The following is a 17,087-nucleotide window of genomic DNA, read 5'->3' as shown; positions in this document are numbered from 1 at the left end:
CACGTATATTGTATTTTGAGTATTTCTGCAGCTTCGAGTTTCCCATAAATGTAAAAACCCGCAGTCTACCAGTTACTGACATCTCTTTTGTTGGCCCGATTGTTAAAACTATTAAAAGCTGGTGAATTGAAATTTTGCTCGCAGCTTAAATATTTCGAAAAATATTACGAAGGATTAAGAATATAATAATGGAACGTGATAAAATTCAAACGACGAATTTGCACGAAAAGTAATTATCAACGGAGGACGCTTAGAGATTGGTCGAGCAAACTTTCGAAAAAGTGGATGATTTAGCAAAGTTTCCTTGGTTAACTGGAACCGCGGTACACGTAGCTCTCTTGGCAAAGCAAATCCGAGGGTCGACAAAATTTCCGCCGAAACCCATGTCGCGTCCCGGACTTGGCGAAATGACAGTAATGGCTTCGCGGGTCTCCTGCTTCTTAGTTTAGTATCACGTGCACGCGTACAGTTTGCGCGGCCTCCGCGATACACAAAAATTCTGTTTTTCACTTTCTCAACATTTCTACCATTGTACCGCACAATCTACGCAAAATAGAACGGAGATGAAGAAAAAAAAATCATACACACAACGTACAAAAAACAAAAACGATGGACAAAATCAGTGCAAAAAAAAAATTTCTACATTGTGGGTAACGCTGCGGAGAGAGTTTGATCGAAAAGAAAAAGTCGCGGAAGATATTGATATTTCAAAAAATCATTTTTCTTCCCCTTTTTTCAATACCCGAATGTTTTGCAAAAAAAAAAAAAGGAAAAAAGAAAAAAAAACACGTAGTTTTGTTGAAAATATTCAAATCGACTCGAAGATTACGGTCATTGTGCCAACAGCCAGATCACGCCAGGACTTCCAGTCGAAAATTGGTAATTTAAAAGAACTATGGATTTCAAGGATATCAAAGAGGGTGATTTTTAGATCGATCAGGAAAATTTTTCTACTCTCCTATTATTTCGATACTATCGAGCAATGTATTGAAGTATTCTCAAGGAAAATATTACGCTATTTTGTGGAATTACTTTTCTAGGATAAATTTGATATTGAGGAAGTTGATTTAGAGGAGAGGATGATGGCAGATGATCTCGATCTACCCAGGTGCACCACGAAAGAGAGTTTCGTTTCCCGTGTCGTTTCTCTTCGTCCCGTTCATCCGATTCTCAGTGAATCGCGACACGATCCGTTCAATCGCTTTATTTATTTATTTTTCGAATTCTTTTCTCTCCTCGGGCCCGTTTCTTTCAACTGAAGGCTGCATGGTTGATCAGGCCTTTTTACACTCCTCGTGTCCAACAAAGCGCTCTTTTCAGCCGTTCTCTCTCAGCGTTATTTACAAGTACCACTTTCACAGCGACTCACGATCAAAAACGTAAAAACGCACCAGCGACCAGTCACTTAAATATAATTAAATATAAACATGGATGTGTGACACGTTCCTCTACGATCGATGGACATTTTAAACAATTACGTACTTACATAGTTTCTCGACTATTCATATTGTATATGATAATAACATAATGTAATATAATTATAGAATTACATAGGACAATTCTCATAATGAGTCGTTAACATACATTCGTCCTTTTCTTATTTATCTTATTAATTTTATATTATAATATATAATGTAATACAACGTACGTGTTCCTCGAAGATCGTCGAGCCAAGTTCAGAAGCAAAACGTTTAATCTTATCTGTTAATATTTGAACGATTACATGGAAGGAATACCATCGTTTGAGATTTTCTACGCGTATCCTTCCGACCCGATTTAAAGCTTTCGTTAATTGCTCGTACGCCAAACTGTCGTTAATTAGCGGAGCTCGTCGCGTTCCTACGACGGAACGTCGACGAAAGACGGTTGAATTCCTCCTCGGGGAGGCATCCGCGCCTCTTTATCTTTATCGCGGTATTTAGAAGTGGAGGCGTCGAGTGTCGCCCTGCTATGTATAACTGGTTACTCTAAGAGGCCATTTAAACGTCTGAAAAAAACGTTGTACGCACGCACCAGGGAACGTGAAGAATTCCCTCTCGAAGAAGGGAGAAGACATCGCTTTTTGCACTTCGTTTCCTATTACTTTCCTCGAATTTCTTAATAAGCAATTTCGTGCTGCCGATCCTTTCACAAATATAATTTAACGCTAGAGTCGTTGAAAGATGAGAGGTATTTGGAAAACAGATTTATTCATACGATTTGCTAAAAATTCATATGGAAGATCGCGTAAAATTTCGATGGAAAATTAACAATTTGTTAATTTGTCGATTTATATTAAATCTCTGAACTTTGAGTACTAACGTTCGATCTCTGAGCTGTGGCCATTAATCTTAAATTCCCGTGAAAAGATAAATTTCGATAGAAAACTTATTAAATAGAGCGTTATTATATTTTACTAAAATCAATTTATTTCTTTCCTACAGCATCGCTTTCAAGTAGCATGCAAATGTTCCCACCGGTCATATGGGCAATATTTTATTAAATTAATGTTCAATAAAGGCTGCACTCTCTATAAACGTGACTATATTTTCACATTACTCGCACGCGTGACTCTAATTACAGGGAAAAATAATTTCCACCGCCTATGAAAAGGTTAATTCCATTTCTTTGAAAGTAAACGTTAACCTGATTTAAACGAGTTGGAAATTGGGAGCGAGTCGATCGATCGATCGATCGACCGATCGATAAAATTAGCAAATCTTCGAGGAACAGGCCAATAGGGAAGAGAGCAAACTGAATTATAGGAGATTTACGATTCCAAGTAGCCAGCGAAGGCTTCTCGAATCGTGTCAGGCGCGGATCGGAAGTCGGTCGAGCGGAGCTGGTCGCTGGCGTGCATCCGGCAACGTGTGTCTCACGAGGATCCACCATACATATATATATATATATATGTTTATATACACACACATATATATATATATACATATACATAATACACCTACGTATTAACCTGCTATTCGACTACATTCCTTAAACTCACTTCATCAACATATATATATATATGTATATATACATATATATATATTTGCATATTTTTATATACACAGTATCAATCATACAGAAGTCTCTATGTAATTAAAAGAAGAAAGAAAAGAGAAAAGAAAGTATACGTAAGAAGCAAGGCGAGAGTTAAACAGTACGACGAATATAATATTATATTATATAACGATACGTTGATCAAGGAGGATGGAACGAAAAACTAACGAAGAAAAACGAGTAAGAAGAAATGTACAGTAGAAGAAACAAGAAAAAGGAGGACGAAATGGTCGTAATTGGGAAACAAAAGACGAATAGATATATGATAATAAGTAAGAAACAGAAAATGCAAAAAAGATATGCTTGGTAAAATGGTTTGTTCAAGTACCTCAGCGAGCGAGGTCACGCCGCCTAGAGCTGACTCTCTGTTCGTTCGGTTCGTTCAGGAGGAGACGTAACACGATTGGTAGTAGTAGTGGTAGTAGTAGTGGTAGTAGCGGTAGTAGTAGTAGTGGTAGACGATAGCGGTAGTAGTCGATAGTAGCTGACAGTGGTAGATAGCTGATTCGGTACTGGTAGTGGTAGTAACGTGTACGTATACGCGGCGTAGGGCGCTGGGTCGGCGATCGGCTTGCTCTAACTTGACGGCAGTAAGCAACACGAGAAATAATGTTACACACTTCAAGATCACATATGAAAAGAAAGAATGAATTTTTTTCTAACTTTTTTCTTTTTTTTTTTATTCGTTCATTTTTACTTTCTTAAGGGACTAGGGTATTAATTGCATCTATCGTAACTTCTAAGCACGTTACAAGTCTTTCTTTTCGACCCTCTTTTACATTCGACTTTGACGACCCTTTTGTTTTTCTCATGGTACCCTCTTTTATCTTAAAATTTCGTTCTTACTTTCTTTTTCTCTGTGTCTTTTGTAGAATTATAGGTGAGAGCAGGGGTGAGTTTAACTCCTTTTTTTCGTATTTTCTTCTTCCGCTCGACATTTCTTTCTTTCTCTACGTATCGGGACAGAAGGCGACGATAATGTGTTCGATCCTTTTTTTATCGATACTTTCGCGGCATAGAACGTATACATGGCTACATCTGCGTATATATATACACACACATACATATGTACACATATACACAGGAAAAATAAAAAATTACGACAGAAAGACAACGCGACAAAACGCGAGGGTTAATTTCTTAATTGTTTCCCAGTACCAACGAAAGCAGTGGAAGAACCGGCCGGAGTTTTTGGTTGGTTTCCGAGGGCCAAAACGGCAAAAGGACGTCGACGAGGAAGGGTCGTCGAGGGACAAAAGATCGTTCTCTCCTGGCTCGTTTCGATCGTTTCGCCTCGACCCTCTCTCTCTCTCCACCCCTTTACCATCCCTTTACCACCCCATCAGCTCTCTTTTTCCGCTCTTTCTTCTCTCTTTCTCATTCTTCACGGTTTTTAATTTCCGTCTACGATACGCCCTTGTGCCCGCTTCGCTGCCTTTTTTCTCTTCTTCTTTCATTCTTTCCCTCTTTATCTTTTGTCCTCTTTTCCTTTCCACTTTCTTTTTTTTTTTTTGCCTTTTATTTTAATCCGGCTTGTCCTTACCGCATCGACTTCGACGGGTGGGGGAGGGGAGGCAACACACGGTGTATATACGGGTGTGTGCCCCTCTGCGAACCCTTTCTCTGCTCTTTTCCACGCGCACACGCCTCTCCCCCTGCCCGCCCACCCACCCAACCTCCCTCGATCCTCTGCATTCACTTGTCTATTCACTTATTTTCTCTGTTTCCTTTCTAACCCTGCGCGAAATTCGAATTGGTCTTGGCTTTTTAATATAATTGGTCGTTCAAAGGAAAAAGGATTCGGTGGACACTGATGATATCGAGGGTGGGGAAAAATTCAGTGAAAGGAGGCTCTTCGATTCTCGAGGACCCGGTCTCCTCGTTCTTATCTTAAATCTTTCCCTATTAACCAAACCGAAACTTGGTATTCCTTTTCTCCTATATCCTAACCAATATAGAGTCGTACCCTGCTTTCTTTATATTTTCTTTTGTTATAATCGATCGTATTATAATCTGGACGATTCGCCACCTACGGCTTACCTTGCGAAGCTCTTGAACGCCGCGGACTGCGGATTTATGCAGAGCGGCACGCGCGACGTGTTCAGCTGTTCCGCTATAAATTTGTGCATTTCCTCTGAAACAGACAACGTCGGATCGTCGAGTGAATTCTGGGTTCTGTGTCTCGACAGTCCTGGAAATTAGGAAGGCGAATACGGAGGTTCTTGTTTCGCTCAAGGGACCACGTCGTTTCTCGCGAACCTTTCAGGGTGTACAATCGATGGGGACGTCGATCGAACATTTTACGTTTTATTGCGCGTTGTCACGTGCACAGTTTACTCGTGCTGCGACACGTGCCTGGAAATATCTCGTTGGCGAATGACGATATCGATGAATCGAGCAGTCGAAATTGCAAACGATGTATGCACGTGAATAAAAGCTTCGTTTAGTTCTTCAACTCCTCGATTCGATAGAGGAAGAGGCAGAATTTAATGGACACGCTTTTATAGCTTTCTTAGTTACTTTTCTTTCCGTATTCGTGGCCCTATAGAAGTTTATGAAAGTTCTTTCTCAGTCCTACATCAATTTACAATTGGAATTTTTCCGAAACGATTCGATTTATCGAAAATTTGTTCTTACATTTGCGTTTCTATAGAACATATCCGACCTTCTTTGCAATTACAAAATATCCTTCGCAGTAGAATTCTCAGTCTACGATATGTTTCTAAATGTTCCATATATGCACGACTACAATTAGGATAATACGACGAACATAAATAATGCTCAATGTTAAATGTAACAAAAATACTTGCATATCCTCGATAATAGCGATAAACCGTGGAACCAGCTCCTCGCGTGTGGACGATAATAAAAAATAAAATACAACATTACAAACTTTCCAGAAAGCGTTCTGGCATCCTACCATCGAGAACTTCTTTGTTCGTAGCTATACGATTCGTGCGTTTCGTCTTACGACACCTTTCTTGGACACGTGCAGTCGTCCGCGACTATTCCAGTCCAGGACAACTCGACAAACGCGATTACTCGTTACGAGCATCGCATGCCTGTCGTATGACAAATTCGAATGCGAAATCAAACGCGTTAGACGCGCCGTCTATGATAATTGTACGAGTTTATTATGTGGCGCGAGCTCAATAGGCGTAATTTAATGCGAATTCGTGCCTCTGTTGGCGTTTATAGATCGAACAAAGGCGCTATATTTTAAAAAATGCACGGTAGCATGTATCCAAGCGGGAATATTTTATGGGACCATATAAATCTAATATACAATTGTACGTTTTATTTTACGTACGTATTACGCAGATCAAATTTATAACAATGCAAGATTACGGAAAATCTAGGAGATTTTTAAACGAAGCACAGAGGAGATCCCTTTTTCATGGATTTAAAATTCGATGGAATGTGAAAATTGCTCGTAAAGCTATAGAGCAATTTAGAGATTAAAAACATTTGAGAATTTACAAAAGAAATTTGATCTCGTGTATCGTATATCTATCTAAACACGACAAAGATGAAGCATATTTCTAACAAACTTAAAAACAAAAGAAGTTTTATAGAACGGCCGAGTATAAAGTCTACGGAGGATATTTGTCATCGATGCAAGTACGGCAAGGATAAATACGTATACCTGTAACCAATTTGAACGTCAATTGCGAGTTTAATTTCATATTACAAGCTTGCTAGAAGTTTTCTGAATACAAATTACACGTACCATATCATTTTCCATCCGACACCATGTTAAAACGATAAATGCAAATGGCAACGCGTAGAATAATAGAAAGACTCATAAAGTAGGAGATTAAGGAGAAATTTAAATATTAAATATCTTTGAATATCAGAGTCTTAAGCACCCTAAGACATCTGGAAAATAAGTTTCTCGAAGGGGATATACAATTCACGCCGAAGCAGCCCCTTCAGTCAACCTAACGAACGAATGGCGTGCAATTTTTAACCGCGATATTAGACCCAGTTTCTCCGACGATTACTTTGGAAGAAAGTCGGCTGCGATAACTAGTCGGACCCCCACTGATAAACGATGATTTATCGTGGTCGTATTCGCGAACGCACGCAACAGTCTATCGCATCGTTGTTCCGCGTACGGTTCCAGCCACGTGTCCAAGACGTTTACTATTAATAATCCAGCGTGAGTCACACCGATGCATTTTTCTCTCCAGCTGAAAACCCGCGATTAATACGGTGTCGTGTCGCGCGAGCTGCTCGGAAAATCCACCCTTTCGATAATAATTCTTCGCTCGTTTCCGCGCTTTATTAGCAATCGTTGAGAGTACCTCGTTATCGGACCACGAATACGATTATCAGTTATACGAGTCGCTATAGCGCAAAATTGAATCGATATCGTCGATAAAATTTTACACTCACGTAACTATTGGTACTGATACAAGTTACTAGTACTCATAAATTCGGCGATCATATAATACGTAGGAAGGAATTGCAATTACTTTTTCTTATTTATTATCTAATTTAAGCGTAACGCGTGAATCAGAAGTGAAAGCTGAATCCGACACTAAAAACTACAACCCTAAAAATGAGTGTACGAGAGCGTCGAGTAATTTGGAACGTTGGTTCGATGGGTGGATGCAACTATCTGGAAATCGTGGAATTCTATGTGGAAAACTCACGAGCTTCGTGGGTTACGGTACGGTTTATTAGCACCCTTCGAGAAATCGATTCGCGTTATTGAATCTCTGTTAGCCTGCGGCGCAAAGTTTCTTCGCTCGATGTTGGTCCAAAGTTGCCGAACGGTGGAAAAATAAATTTGTTTTTCTGTTTTACGGAGGAGTTTGGTATCGAGAGTTTTAGGTGGCTATTCGTTCCGATTTTCTAGTTTACTTCGATGGCGATAGCAAGCGTCTTAGATAGTTGGCGAAAGATCATCGTCGAGTGAAGAAACAGACCTCAGAGCTGGTAGAATAGGACACACTCTTTTCTAGAAAATATCAAAATAGCGACTATGGAAATCTACTTTTAGCGATATTTTCTGCCAAAATCGGACAATTTCCTGTCTACCGATTGTTCCTGGCGTGGCAGCTTTTCAATTACATCCCTCAGATACCGCGTCTCGTGAATCCGATATAATCTAGGCCGCTCTTCTTATGTTCGATCATGTTCTGATTTTCGTGTTCCACCGATATTTTATCTGTTATTGTAAAAAGTCATCATTCGCCAATCGACATATTCCCAGGAAAAAGTTTCATGTATCGTGTTCAACGACGAAATCAGCATGAAAAGAAAATTATATTCGTTAGAATCATTAGGTTGGTGTATATGAAATTTTCTTTTCCACTTTCAAATTTTAATTCTACGTAGTCTCTATAAAATATCATACATAGTTAATGAAATAATAATCGATAAAGAAATATCACACGTTTAATAAAAATGTTCATGCGTTTCGATTTCTATCGTAAAGTTCCTCAACACACCGAGTAAACATAATCCGTATCAAACGTTTTTTCTCTGATTCCATACTTTAATACGAAAATTTAACGCTATCAACGTGTCAAAATCGAACTTGCAAGAAACAAAACTTCGTACACGCCAACCTAATAAACTCCGGCTTAAGCTTAACGTAAAATCTGTGTAAAAATCATTGGATATCAAAGTATCTTCGATCTGTACGATTCTTACCTTTCACCTGCTGCACGGTGGTGAGTTTCCGTTCCCAGAGATCGTCGAACGGATGAGACGTGGCCGGCTCGAAGTCCCCCGTGTACTGTCTCAAGCCTCCGCTGGTCGTGTAACAGCACGTGCACATGCACGAATGATATCTCAGTCTCCCCTCGTCCAGATAAGGATGCGCCAGTGCATCCACCACGGTGATCCTCTTGTCCTGCGAGAAGTTCGTGAACGGGGTCAACGAACGATCGATACACGACGCGAAGCCCGCCTCTCGAAAACGATCGATCTCGGCCGACTCCGGCTATTTACGGGGACAGTTAACCGTGTTAATCTCCCAAGAGGTAGGAAAAACCAGAGTTCCAACACGGTTAGGGACGAAAACGAATTTACAGCCACTGTTCGAACGGATTGCTCGACTGAGATCGCTAACTAATTACCGGTTAATCGTTAATAAGTTTGTACGTCATCGTTATTTCCAGATTAGGACACGCAGATTGGTTGTAGATTAGAAAAATGGGAATAGTAAGTTTTAGAAAAGAAAGAAGAGATTTTTCTTCGTTAACATTAGAACTACCACACCAGTCAAATTGAATGGTTTTACAATTTTATTTTAAAATTCCTACTTCACGTTATATTTTTTTCCGCAATGATGTAGTGACTTTTGCAACGATAACTAAAAGAATAATGTAATGAATTTTATTTTGTTTTTTATGTATTCAAACTGAAAATAATTTTGTATCAAGGCTACTTCTACCAATACCAGTCAAAAATGATTGATACTTGTCAAAGTGTAAAAGGATTCTGCAATCTGTTTATCGAACTCCAACTAACCAGTTTCCTCGTTTTGTACAACTTGCCACAGGTTTTTAAAATTTTTACTACGTATCGAACGATATGATGATATCAGTTATCAGGTAAATTCCGGATCGATCGCTAGATCGCTAAATGCTAACACTAGAAATATCGCAGCAGTCAATATGACTAGTTCTACAATTTTATAAATGTATCAACCGTCGTTTAGGGATGATGGTCCCTGGTGCATTAATAGTACCAAAAATGTACTACATAACATGGAATTCCTTCTCTAAGAAAGTAACAAATCAATAAATATAAAAATATTCCATTATTACGTATTTTTTAAACCCCAGTCATTTTGATTAAAATAAAAAGTAAAAATAGCTTCGTGTTAACTATCGGTAGTTCTAGTGTTAAAGAAAGGGAGAATCTTTTCATTGATTCGAAAATATCTACGAAATGGAAATTCCTCGTCTGTTGATTTATTCGATTACGGGTCTTTATTTGCGAATTTACCGTTATGGACTCGACCAAAGAAATAGAATAATTTTTGCGCGGAATCAAAATCTTACGTTGAGAAATTCCTTGTCCTTAGTTCCAGTTCTTTTGTTAATTCACCCTTCTCACTTTGAAACACGCTCTACGTAACAAAGTCCTTCGCGAATCCAAACTAAGAACCTCAGAGTTAACATATTTCTTCTGCCGTCTTCAACTTTCATCTTTATCCCCTTTCGTTTCTTTCCATTCGAGAAACTTCAGATTCTAACGAAGCCTCGACGAAACCAAGCTTCCCTGTTGTTTCTTAAACAACGACGATCTAAAATTACGGAAAAGTATCGGAGCAACGCAGTAGAAAGAACGAAAATCCACGAAAAGTTTCGCAAATGGTAATAGCCCCGCAGTTTTAGTTTTACGAACGATGAATCAACAGTTTCACGAGAGAAACGGTTTTAACGCCTCCTGCAAGCTACGTTGGAACTTCATCTCGATTATTCATGCCACCATTTTATTCTCTGTTTGTTACTGAAAATGGCCACTCGAGTGGCCATTATTCAATCCGTTCCGAGCGCTTGATGTCTTAACATTAACCGCGTTAAAACGATCGTATGGTTTTATAGAAGTTATGCGTGTCGTACGAACGATCGAAACGTAAACGAGAGTTCGAGGACGAGATTCAGGAAAGTAGGCTGCGTTGGCGTATTCCCGTGCTTTAATAACTACTCGACAACCTACAAAGACGGCTCCGATCTCGTTCGAACGAAGCCAATAACTGCCGAGATTCTGGCGTGTTGGTTTTACCGAAATCCTGACGAATGTGCCGGCTGCCCGTTGTAAAAGCTACGTGTTTCGACCTACACTCTCGTTCACAAGTATTTTTAATATTCTACATTGCGCGAAATTGACGGTTTTCGCATCTGCCTAAAGAAAAATTTGAAAAAAAAAAAGGTAAAGTTGAAAAGCGATCGATAATTTTTATCTCGTTCAACGATTATACAATACACGTTTTTAGCGTGTGTGAGAACATCGAGTATCGTAAAACGCTTATGAACCGGAGTGTACACGATTTCTTCTGACTTTTTCGTTTCTTCTCTTTTCGCGTCTCTCCTCCTTTTTAAGCTGGACAGTCGACAGTGAAGATTTTATCGCGACTTTCGTATTATACAAACACGATGTTCGCCAGAATTTTACTATGTCGAGGTCGTCGGTCGAAATATTTTTTATGAACTGCCACGCGAAACTTTCCACGGTCTTTTATTCTTCGATATTGTTACGTTTCTTATTTTGTTAATTGAAAAGGTCGGTTGTAATTCGTTCGATGTACAGTTCCGTGAACCGTTGGAAGTTTCTCGAATGGAACGATGACGGAGTTCGATGACTTATCGCGTCGCCACGGATGTTGATAAGGGCACATCCTCGCTCGCAACTTGCACGTCTCTCTTGGTAAACACAACTACGAGTTTTAGAGTCGATCTATCATGCAGCATGGTAGTAGCTAGCATAGTTGTTGCAAAGAAGTTGACCAACTTTCGCAGTTCCTCGCCCAAGTTTCTTCGCAACCGGTATATCGATTATCATTTTTAACGACAGATTCATTCGTTTGAAGAAAGTCTATCGTATTTATCGAGTACAAGTGTTAGCAAAAATGTACTTGCAACTTCCAGTCGTGTTTAGTGCTGTTTCCTTATAAAGTTGTACACCTATGCGAGCAAGCTTTATACTCGATATATTCTATACTCGAAATTTCAATCATATAAATTGCAATTCTATAAAATCGCCACATTATATCACAAACGAAGGAAGATCCGTAGATATCCGTAACGATAGCTGAGAGTGCGATGAAACTTACGGGATCGAAGACTAGCATCTGGCAGAGCAAATGGACAGCCTCGTGCGTCGCCTGGCTGCTAAGGGTGTACAGGGCCGTCAACGAGGGTGGCTTTGGAACGCGCCTTAGCATGTGAGTTCTCGCACCCTCGCACGCGAACCTCATGTCCTCGAGGGTCGGCGTGCCCAGCAATTCTGTGATCAGTTCCAGCTGCAAAGCGAATGAAAATGTTTTCGATTTTAGAACCTGGTCTTCTCTTTCCTTCGTCACTTTCACTCCGGCCACAGAAACTTTACACGTATCGAAAGGAAATAAATCGTTATACTCGGAGAAGGGGCAAGATTCCCCCGCCATTTGTCATCGTAGAACTTTGTCGATGATGATCGTTGGTGGATGAACATACTTTTACCTGACGGAGCACTCCATTTTCGTAGAGTTTCGTCGCAAAGTACAATAGTAAAGGATGGAGGAAATTACGATTATTGCTTGCGTTATGCGATTATCTTATTCGCATAGAATTACAAGAGAAATTGAGGATTCAAGAGCGAAATTAAAACGAACACCTGTGACACGGATATTTGCGTGTATTTGCATGAGAAATGCGTTCGATCTTCAAACGAAATGTCATCGAAGGAAACGAAATTCGCTAATTGATGGTAAAAGGACTAACCTGTTGCACAGGACTTTGTGCCTGAAAAAGTATCCGCCGGCGAAGGAGCTCGCCAAAAATGCAACCGACACTCCAAACGTCCACGGCTGCGGTATAGTGTCGCGCTCCCATCAGGATTTCCGGTGCACGATAATACTGCGTCACCACTTCCTGCGTCATGTGCTTGTTCTGATCGGGTTCTTCCACTCGGGCCAAACCAAAGTCGCAGATCTGCTCGCGAATAAGATTTATAATTTTGTCGTTATCAAATCCGTAGAAAGATAGATAGTTTCCCTTATTTTCTCGTTTATTATCTTTTTACGTCGATAGCAAAGAAGTTTGCAAGATTTAGCCAGCTTAGTTACTTTGCTTCCGTTAGTTTACTTACCTTTAGTACGCAATTGCTGTTCACGAGCAAGTTCCCTGGTTTTATGTCCCTGTGCAGAATTCTGGCTGAATGAAGGTATTTGAGGCCTGAAACAAAAACAGATTATACTTAGTATAGTAGAGAATTCGATAATTCTTAAGTTCGCGAGTTTTTAAATTCGCAGGTTGCCAAATCTCAAACTTTCTACATTCGTGGATTTGAAAATTCAGACATCTTGTAAACTCCCAGATCGTTAAATCGTGAAACTTTTCAACTTCTACTTCTGAATCGTAAGTCCAGAAATTGTTCAATTCTCAGATCCACAAGTTTTGAAGTTCCCGCATTCTTAGATTCCTACACTTTCTAAATCTCTAAACTCCCAGATCTCGAATTTTGAATTTTCTGGCTTTCTGAATTTCCAGTCACTCGGAGTTCTGGGATGCCTAAACGAAGAAGTTAAGGAATTTATAAATCTATAGATTCACAGATCCACAAGTTTTGGAGTTTGAATTTTGAATTTTCTGGCTTTCTGAATTTCCAGTCACTCGGAGTTCTAGTATACCTAAATGAAGAAGTTAAAAAATTCATAGATCTGTAGATTCACAGATCCACAAGTTTTGAAGTTCCCACATTCTTAGATTCCTACACTTTCTAAATCTCTAAACTCCCAGATCTCGAATTTTGAATTTTCTGGCTTTCTGAATTTCCAGTCACTCGGAGTTCTGGGATGCTTAAACGAAGAAATTAAAAAATTCATAGATTTGTAGATTCACAGATCCACAAGTTTTGAAGTTTCCACATTCTTAGATTCTTACATTTTCTAAATCTCTAAACTCCCAGATCTCGAATTTTGAATTTTCTAGCTTTCTGAATTTCCAGTCACTCGGAGTTCTAGGATACCTAAACGAAGAAGTTAAGGACTTTATAAATCTGCAGATTCATAGATCCACAAGTTTTGAAGTTCCCGCATTCTTAGATTCCTACACTTTCTAAATCTCTAAACTCCCAGATCTCGAATTTTGAATTTTCTGGCTTTCTGAATTTCCAGTCACTCGGAGTTCTAGGATACCTAAACGAAGAAGTTAAATTCATAAATCTGTAGATTCACAGATCTTAAAACTATGACGTTTCCGTGGTTCTTAATTCTCAAACTTGTAACTGTCAACATGCCAAATTCCCAACTTGCCGAACAACAAACCGATATTTCAAAATGTCGTATTTCGCAACTTTTCAAATTAAATTTCCAATTTCCTAAATCCTGGAATCCCTAAAGTCTAAAATAGGAACCGCCTCTCTCTATATATTTCCAATCCTGTACCGAATTCCTCGCAGCGCGGTAACCAAGCCACGTTCCAAGACAATCAAACTTTCCGACGAGCCATTATCGTTCTAAAACCTGAAAAGACACGGATGTTTCTCATCGAGGAGGCGAAACGCGCGACCTCGATTTTCACAAAATTCCTGCGCCAGGTCGTTAGAGCCTCTTCACTCGACTCGACAAATGCGCATACATTCACCGCAGATTATCCACCGAACGTATCCTCGTGACATACCAATCCGTAAAATTAAACTATTTCCTACTTTCATAGTAAAATGTCGTATTCCTTACGTCTGATTATTATCGGCGTATAATATAAGACAAAATAATTATAGTAATATCGAGAATCTGTTCCCTCGTCGCATAAAATTTCGAGTAAGACATATGCGCGGGTCTAAAATTTCAGAGTTCCTCTATTCCAGTTGACCAATTTTCTAACGCATTAGGTTGTCCGAAAAGTTTTTTTCGTTTCATAAGGTGATCATAAATGAGCGATAATAACAATAGATGAGTGATAATAGATAAATGGTCAAACCAAATAAAACGACTACGATATCGACCATACGCAAGTTTACACCAAGAACGTGTTCATTACAGGTTTAATCAAATTACAATTTCTGTTTTATATTATTTTATTGAATCAGGTATGATCCATTTCGTTCTATTTCTATCATTATTATGTTCGTGCATAATTCAATAAACTAATATAAAACGAAAAACATTGTATTATTTTCTTATACATTGAAGGAAACTTTTTGGACAACCTAATATAAATTAGTTTAAGAGATGCTACGAGCGAAGAATGTACAGCAATTCCATTTTAGGAATTTGTATTTATAAATTCTAGAAACGCGATACCGATAATTTTCATAAATGTGCAATTTTATATTCTGCATCGAGTTTGAAAATTTTTGTTGGTAAAAGAAACGGCATATCGTGCGTAGCAATTTAACAATTAACAATTAATGAATGCTATAATGAATGAAATGATATGGAAATGTTTTTTGTAGCCACGGTACTTTTAAATTTACCGGATAAACGATAGCGATATGAGTACAGAGTCGCGCTGATGGTTCATGGAAACAGGATTATTAACATTTTATTGAACGGAACAAGTGGGACGGTGGGTCGCGTCCCCTAAGTGCTCGTCATCGACGACAAATTGCATCGAATCGCGAAACGTCCTTCGTCGATGGTAATTTCGCACGGTGCGCGCGCCGAAAACCTGTTTTAAATTGAAATCCGGATCGAACAAGAAACCTGTCCTTATTATCAGCGAGAAAAAGGAGAAAAGAAAAAGGATCTTGCGAGGATTCTTCTTCCGACATTTTTATATTCCAGTTTGCTCCGTCTTCTTTCTACCTTAATTTAATCGACATTGAAAATTAACCCGTTAACGTATATATTATTCTTCGGTTTGTTAGTATAAAATAATTCAATCTTCCTCGTAATCACAAAAAAGCGCAATTAGGTACAAAAATAGATACAAAGTTTAAAGGATGCTCTTATAACGCAATACAAAAAATTACATTGGACACTCTGTTTATTTCCTGCAAACGTGATTTCTCTTCCTTCGTTTCTATTTTATTTTAATCCGTGAAAGTATCTCTTAAATTTTCTACTATTTTTTATTAAAACACTCCGTCCAAATACCTCGGCATAAAATATCTCGAATCTACGAAGATAAATGGTCAAACCAAATAAAAAGTCTACGATATCGACCATGCCCAAGTTTACACCAAGAACGTGTCTATTACATGCTTAAAAAAAAAAAGGAAAAATCAATTTTCATTCGCTATAATATACACCAAACGGAACTTTCAATAACTGATTTTCTAGAAATCAACCATTAACATTACGTTCATCGTATTCGTATATTAAAACCAACGTTGCTCGAACTCACATTCTCACCCTCGTTCGCCATTCTTGGTTCCCCTTAGTCGCGAAACCGCGAGGCGAAACGATATGTGTTCAAGGCAGTACCGGGGCTGGGGGTTTGTTATACATAAGCTGGTATGGGGGATTGAAATGGGGGCGCGAGTTGAATACAGGACAGATTACCGGGCCACCCCTCGGAGGGTTTACGAAAAGGGGTGGCAGCTTGACTAACGGACGTCGAGTGTCGCAGAGCTGTGGATAAACGCTCGTGTAATCCCTTCCAAATGGACACGCGTGTCGCTTGCCAAACATTTCATCTCGAGTAACCGTTTCATGGGAGTAATAATTATTTCATTGTCGTTCCGTGGAATATTATTCAATTTCACGACGGTAGAGTATTATTGAATTTCTTTCTCGAGGAGGGGATGGGTGGAATTTTTTTTAGTAAAAATAATTTTAGTTTTTAAACGAAGTTTCGTACTTACTGACTTCCGCGTTTCCCATTATATCTTTTGTCGGATCGTCCGATATAATATATTATTAGTGAAATTTATTTATTCGGAATTATTCAGATAAGTGGATCCTTCGTGAAGTTCAGTTACGATTAATTACGATTTTATGCGTGGCTTTCACGAATACAATTGTACGTATTGTTAAATATCAAATTAAACTTATTAAGAGTATTTAGAGGGAAGATTATACTCGTAGAAAACAAGCAAGCAGTAATACCTTCGTTTTAATAAAATCCTAGTTTAGCAAAGTCCAATTAGCTTAAAAACTCGCAGAAAATATAAAATGGCCCGTTAAAATCTACTTTTAAAATTCAATTAACTTTCCGCGTATACATATCCGAGAAGGAATTCCTTATTTAATGCTTCGTACTTAAAAATACTACTAGACTAAACTTAAAATTTAAAGCACAATTTGTCTTACGTACAAAGTTACTTACGAACTGCTTAACGCGTACCTTTTGCGCGGTAGACTTTAAAAACCACCTTAAACAGTTGGTTCCTTCTCAAAAGAAGAAACATTAATCAACCGTATTTCTTCCTCGCGTAAAATT

The 17,087-nt window shown here is 38.8% G+C and overlaps 1 protein-coding gene and 1 long non-coding RNA gene across 3 annotated transcripts in view; one reads left to right on the top strand and one right to left on the bottom strand.

Moving 5' to 3' along the window:
* The window catches only part of LOC132905578 (serine/threonine-protein kinase NLK), a 235,137-nt gene that overhangs the window by 18,011 nt on the left and 200,039 nt on the right, over nt 1–17,087 (bottom strand). The window contains exons 5-10 of one of the 2 annotated variants that reach the window (XR_009657824.1): nt 12,850–12,935; nt 12,483–12,692; nt 11,834–12,022; nt 8,701–8,902; nt 5,077–5,170; nt 3,365–3,616 (exon numbers count right to left, since the gene is read on the bottom strand). Coding sequence is in view for 1 of the 2 variants with exons in the window: in XM_060957053.1 (XP_060813036.1) it covers nt 5,077–5,170; nt 8,701–8,902; nt 11,834–12,022; nt 12,483–12,692; nt 12,850–12,935 (781 nt within the window). In the remaining variant the exon portion in view is untranslated. The remainder of the gene's footprint in view (nt 1–3,364; nt 3,617–5,076; nt 5,171–8,700; nt 8,903–11,833; nt 12,023–12,482; nt 12,693–12,849; nt 12,936–17,087) is intronic. The other variant, XM_060957053.1, reaches the window with a different exon arrangement.
* Nucleotides 1–17,087, top strand: part of LOC132905603 (uncharacterized) — a 70,804-nt gene that overhangs the window by 36,743 nt on the left and 16,974 nt on the right. The window lies entirely within an intron of this gene.

Source organism: Bombus pascuorum, chromosome 3 (assembly GCF_905332965.1).
Source record: "Bombus pascuorum chromosome 3, iyBomPasc1.1, whole genome shotgun sequence".
Taxonomy (NCBI): domain Eukaryota; kingdom Metazoa; phylum Arthropoda; class Insecta; order Hymenoptera; family Apidae; genus Bombus; species Bombus pascuorum.
Note: the sequence above shows the minus strand (reverse complement) of the source record. Positions and strands in the feature narration are given on the sequence as shown.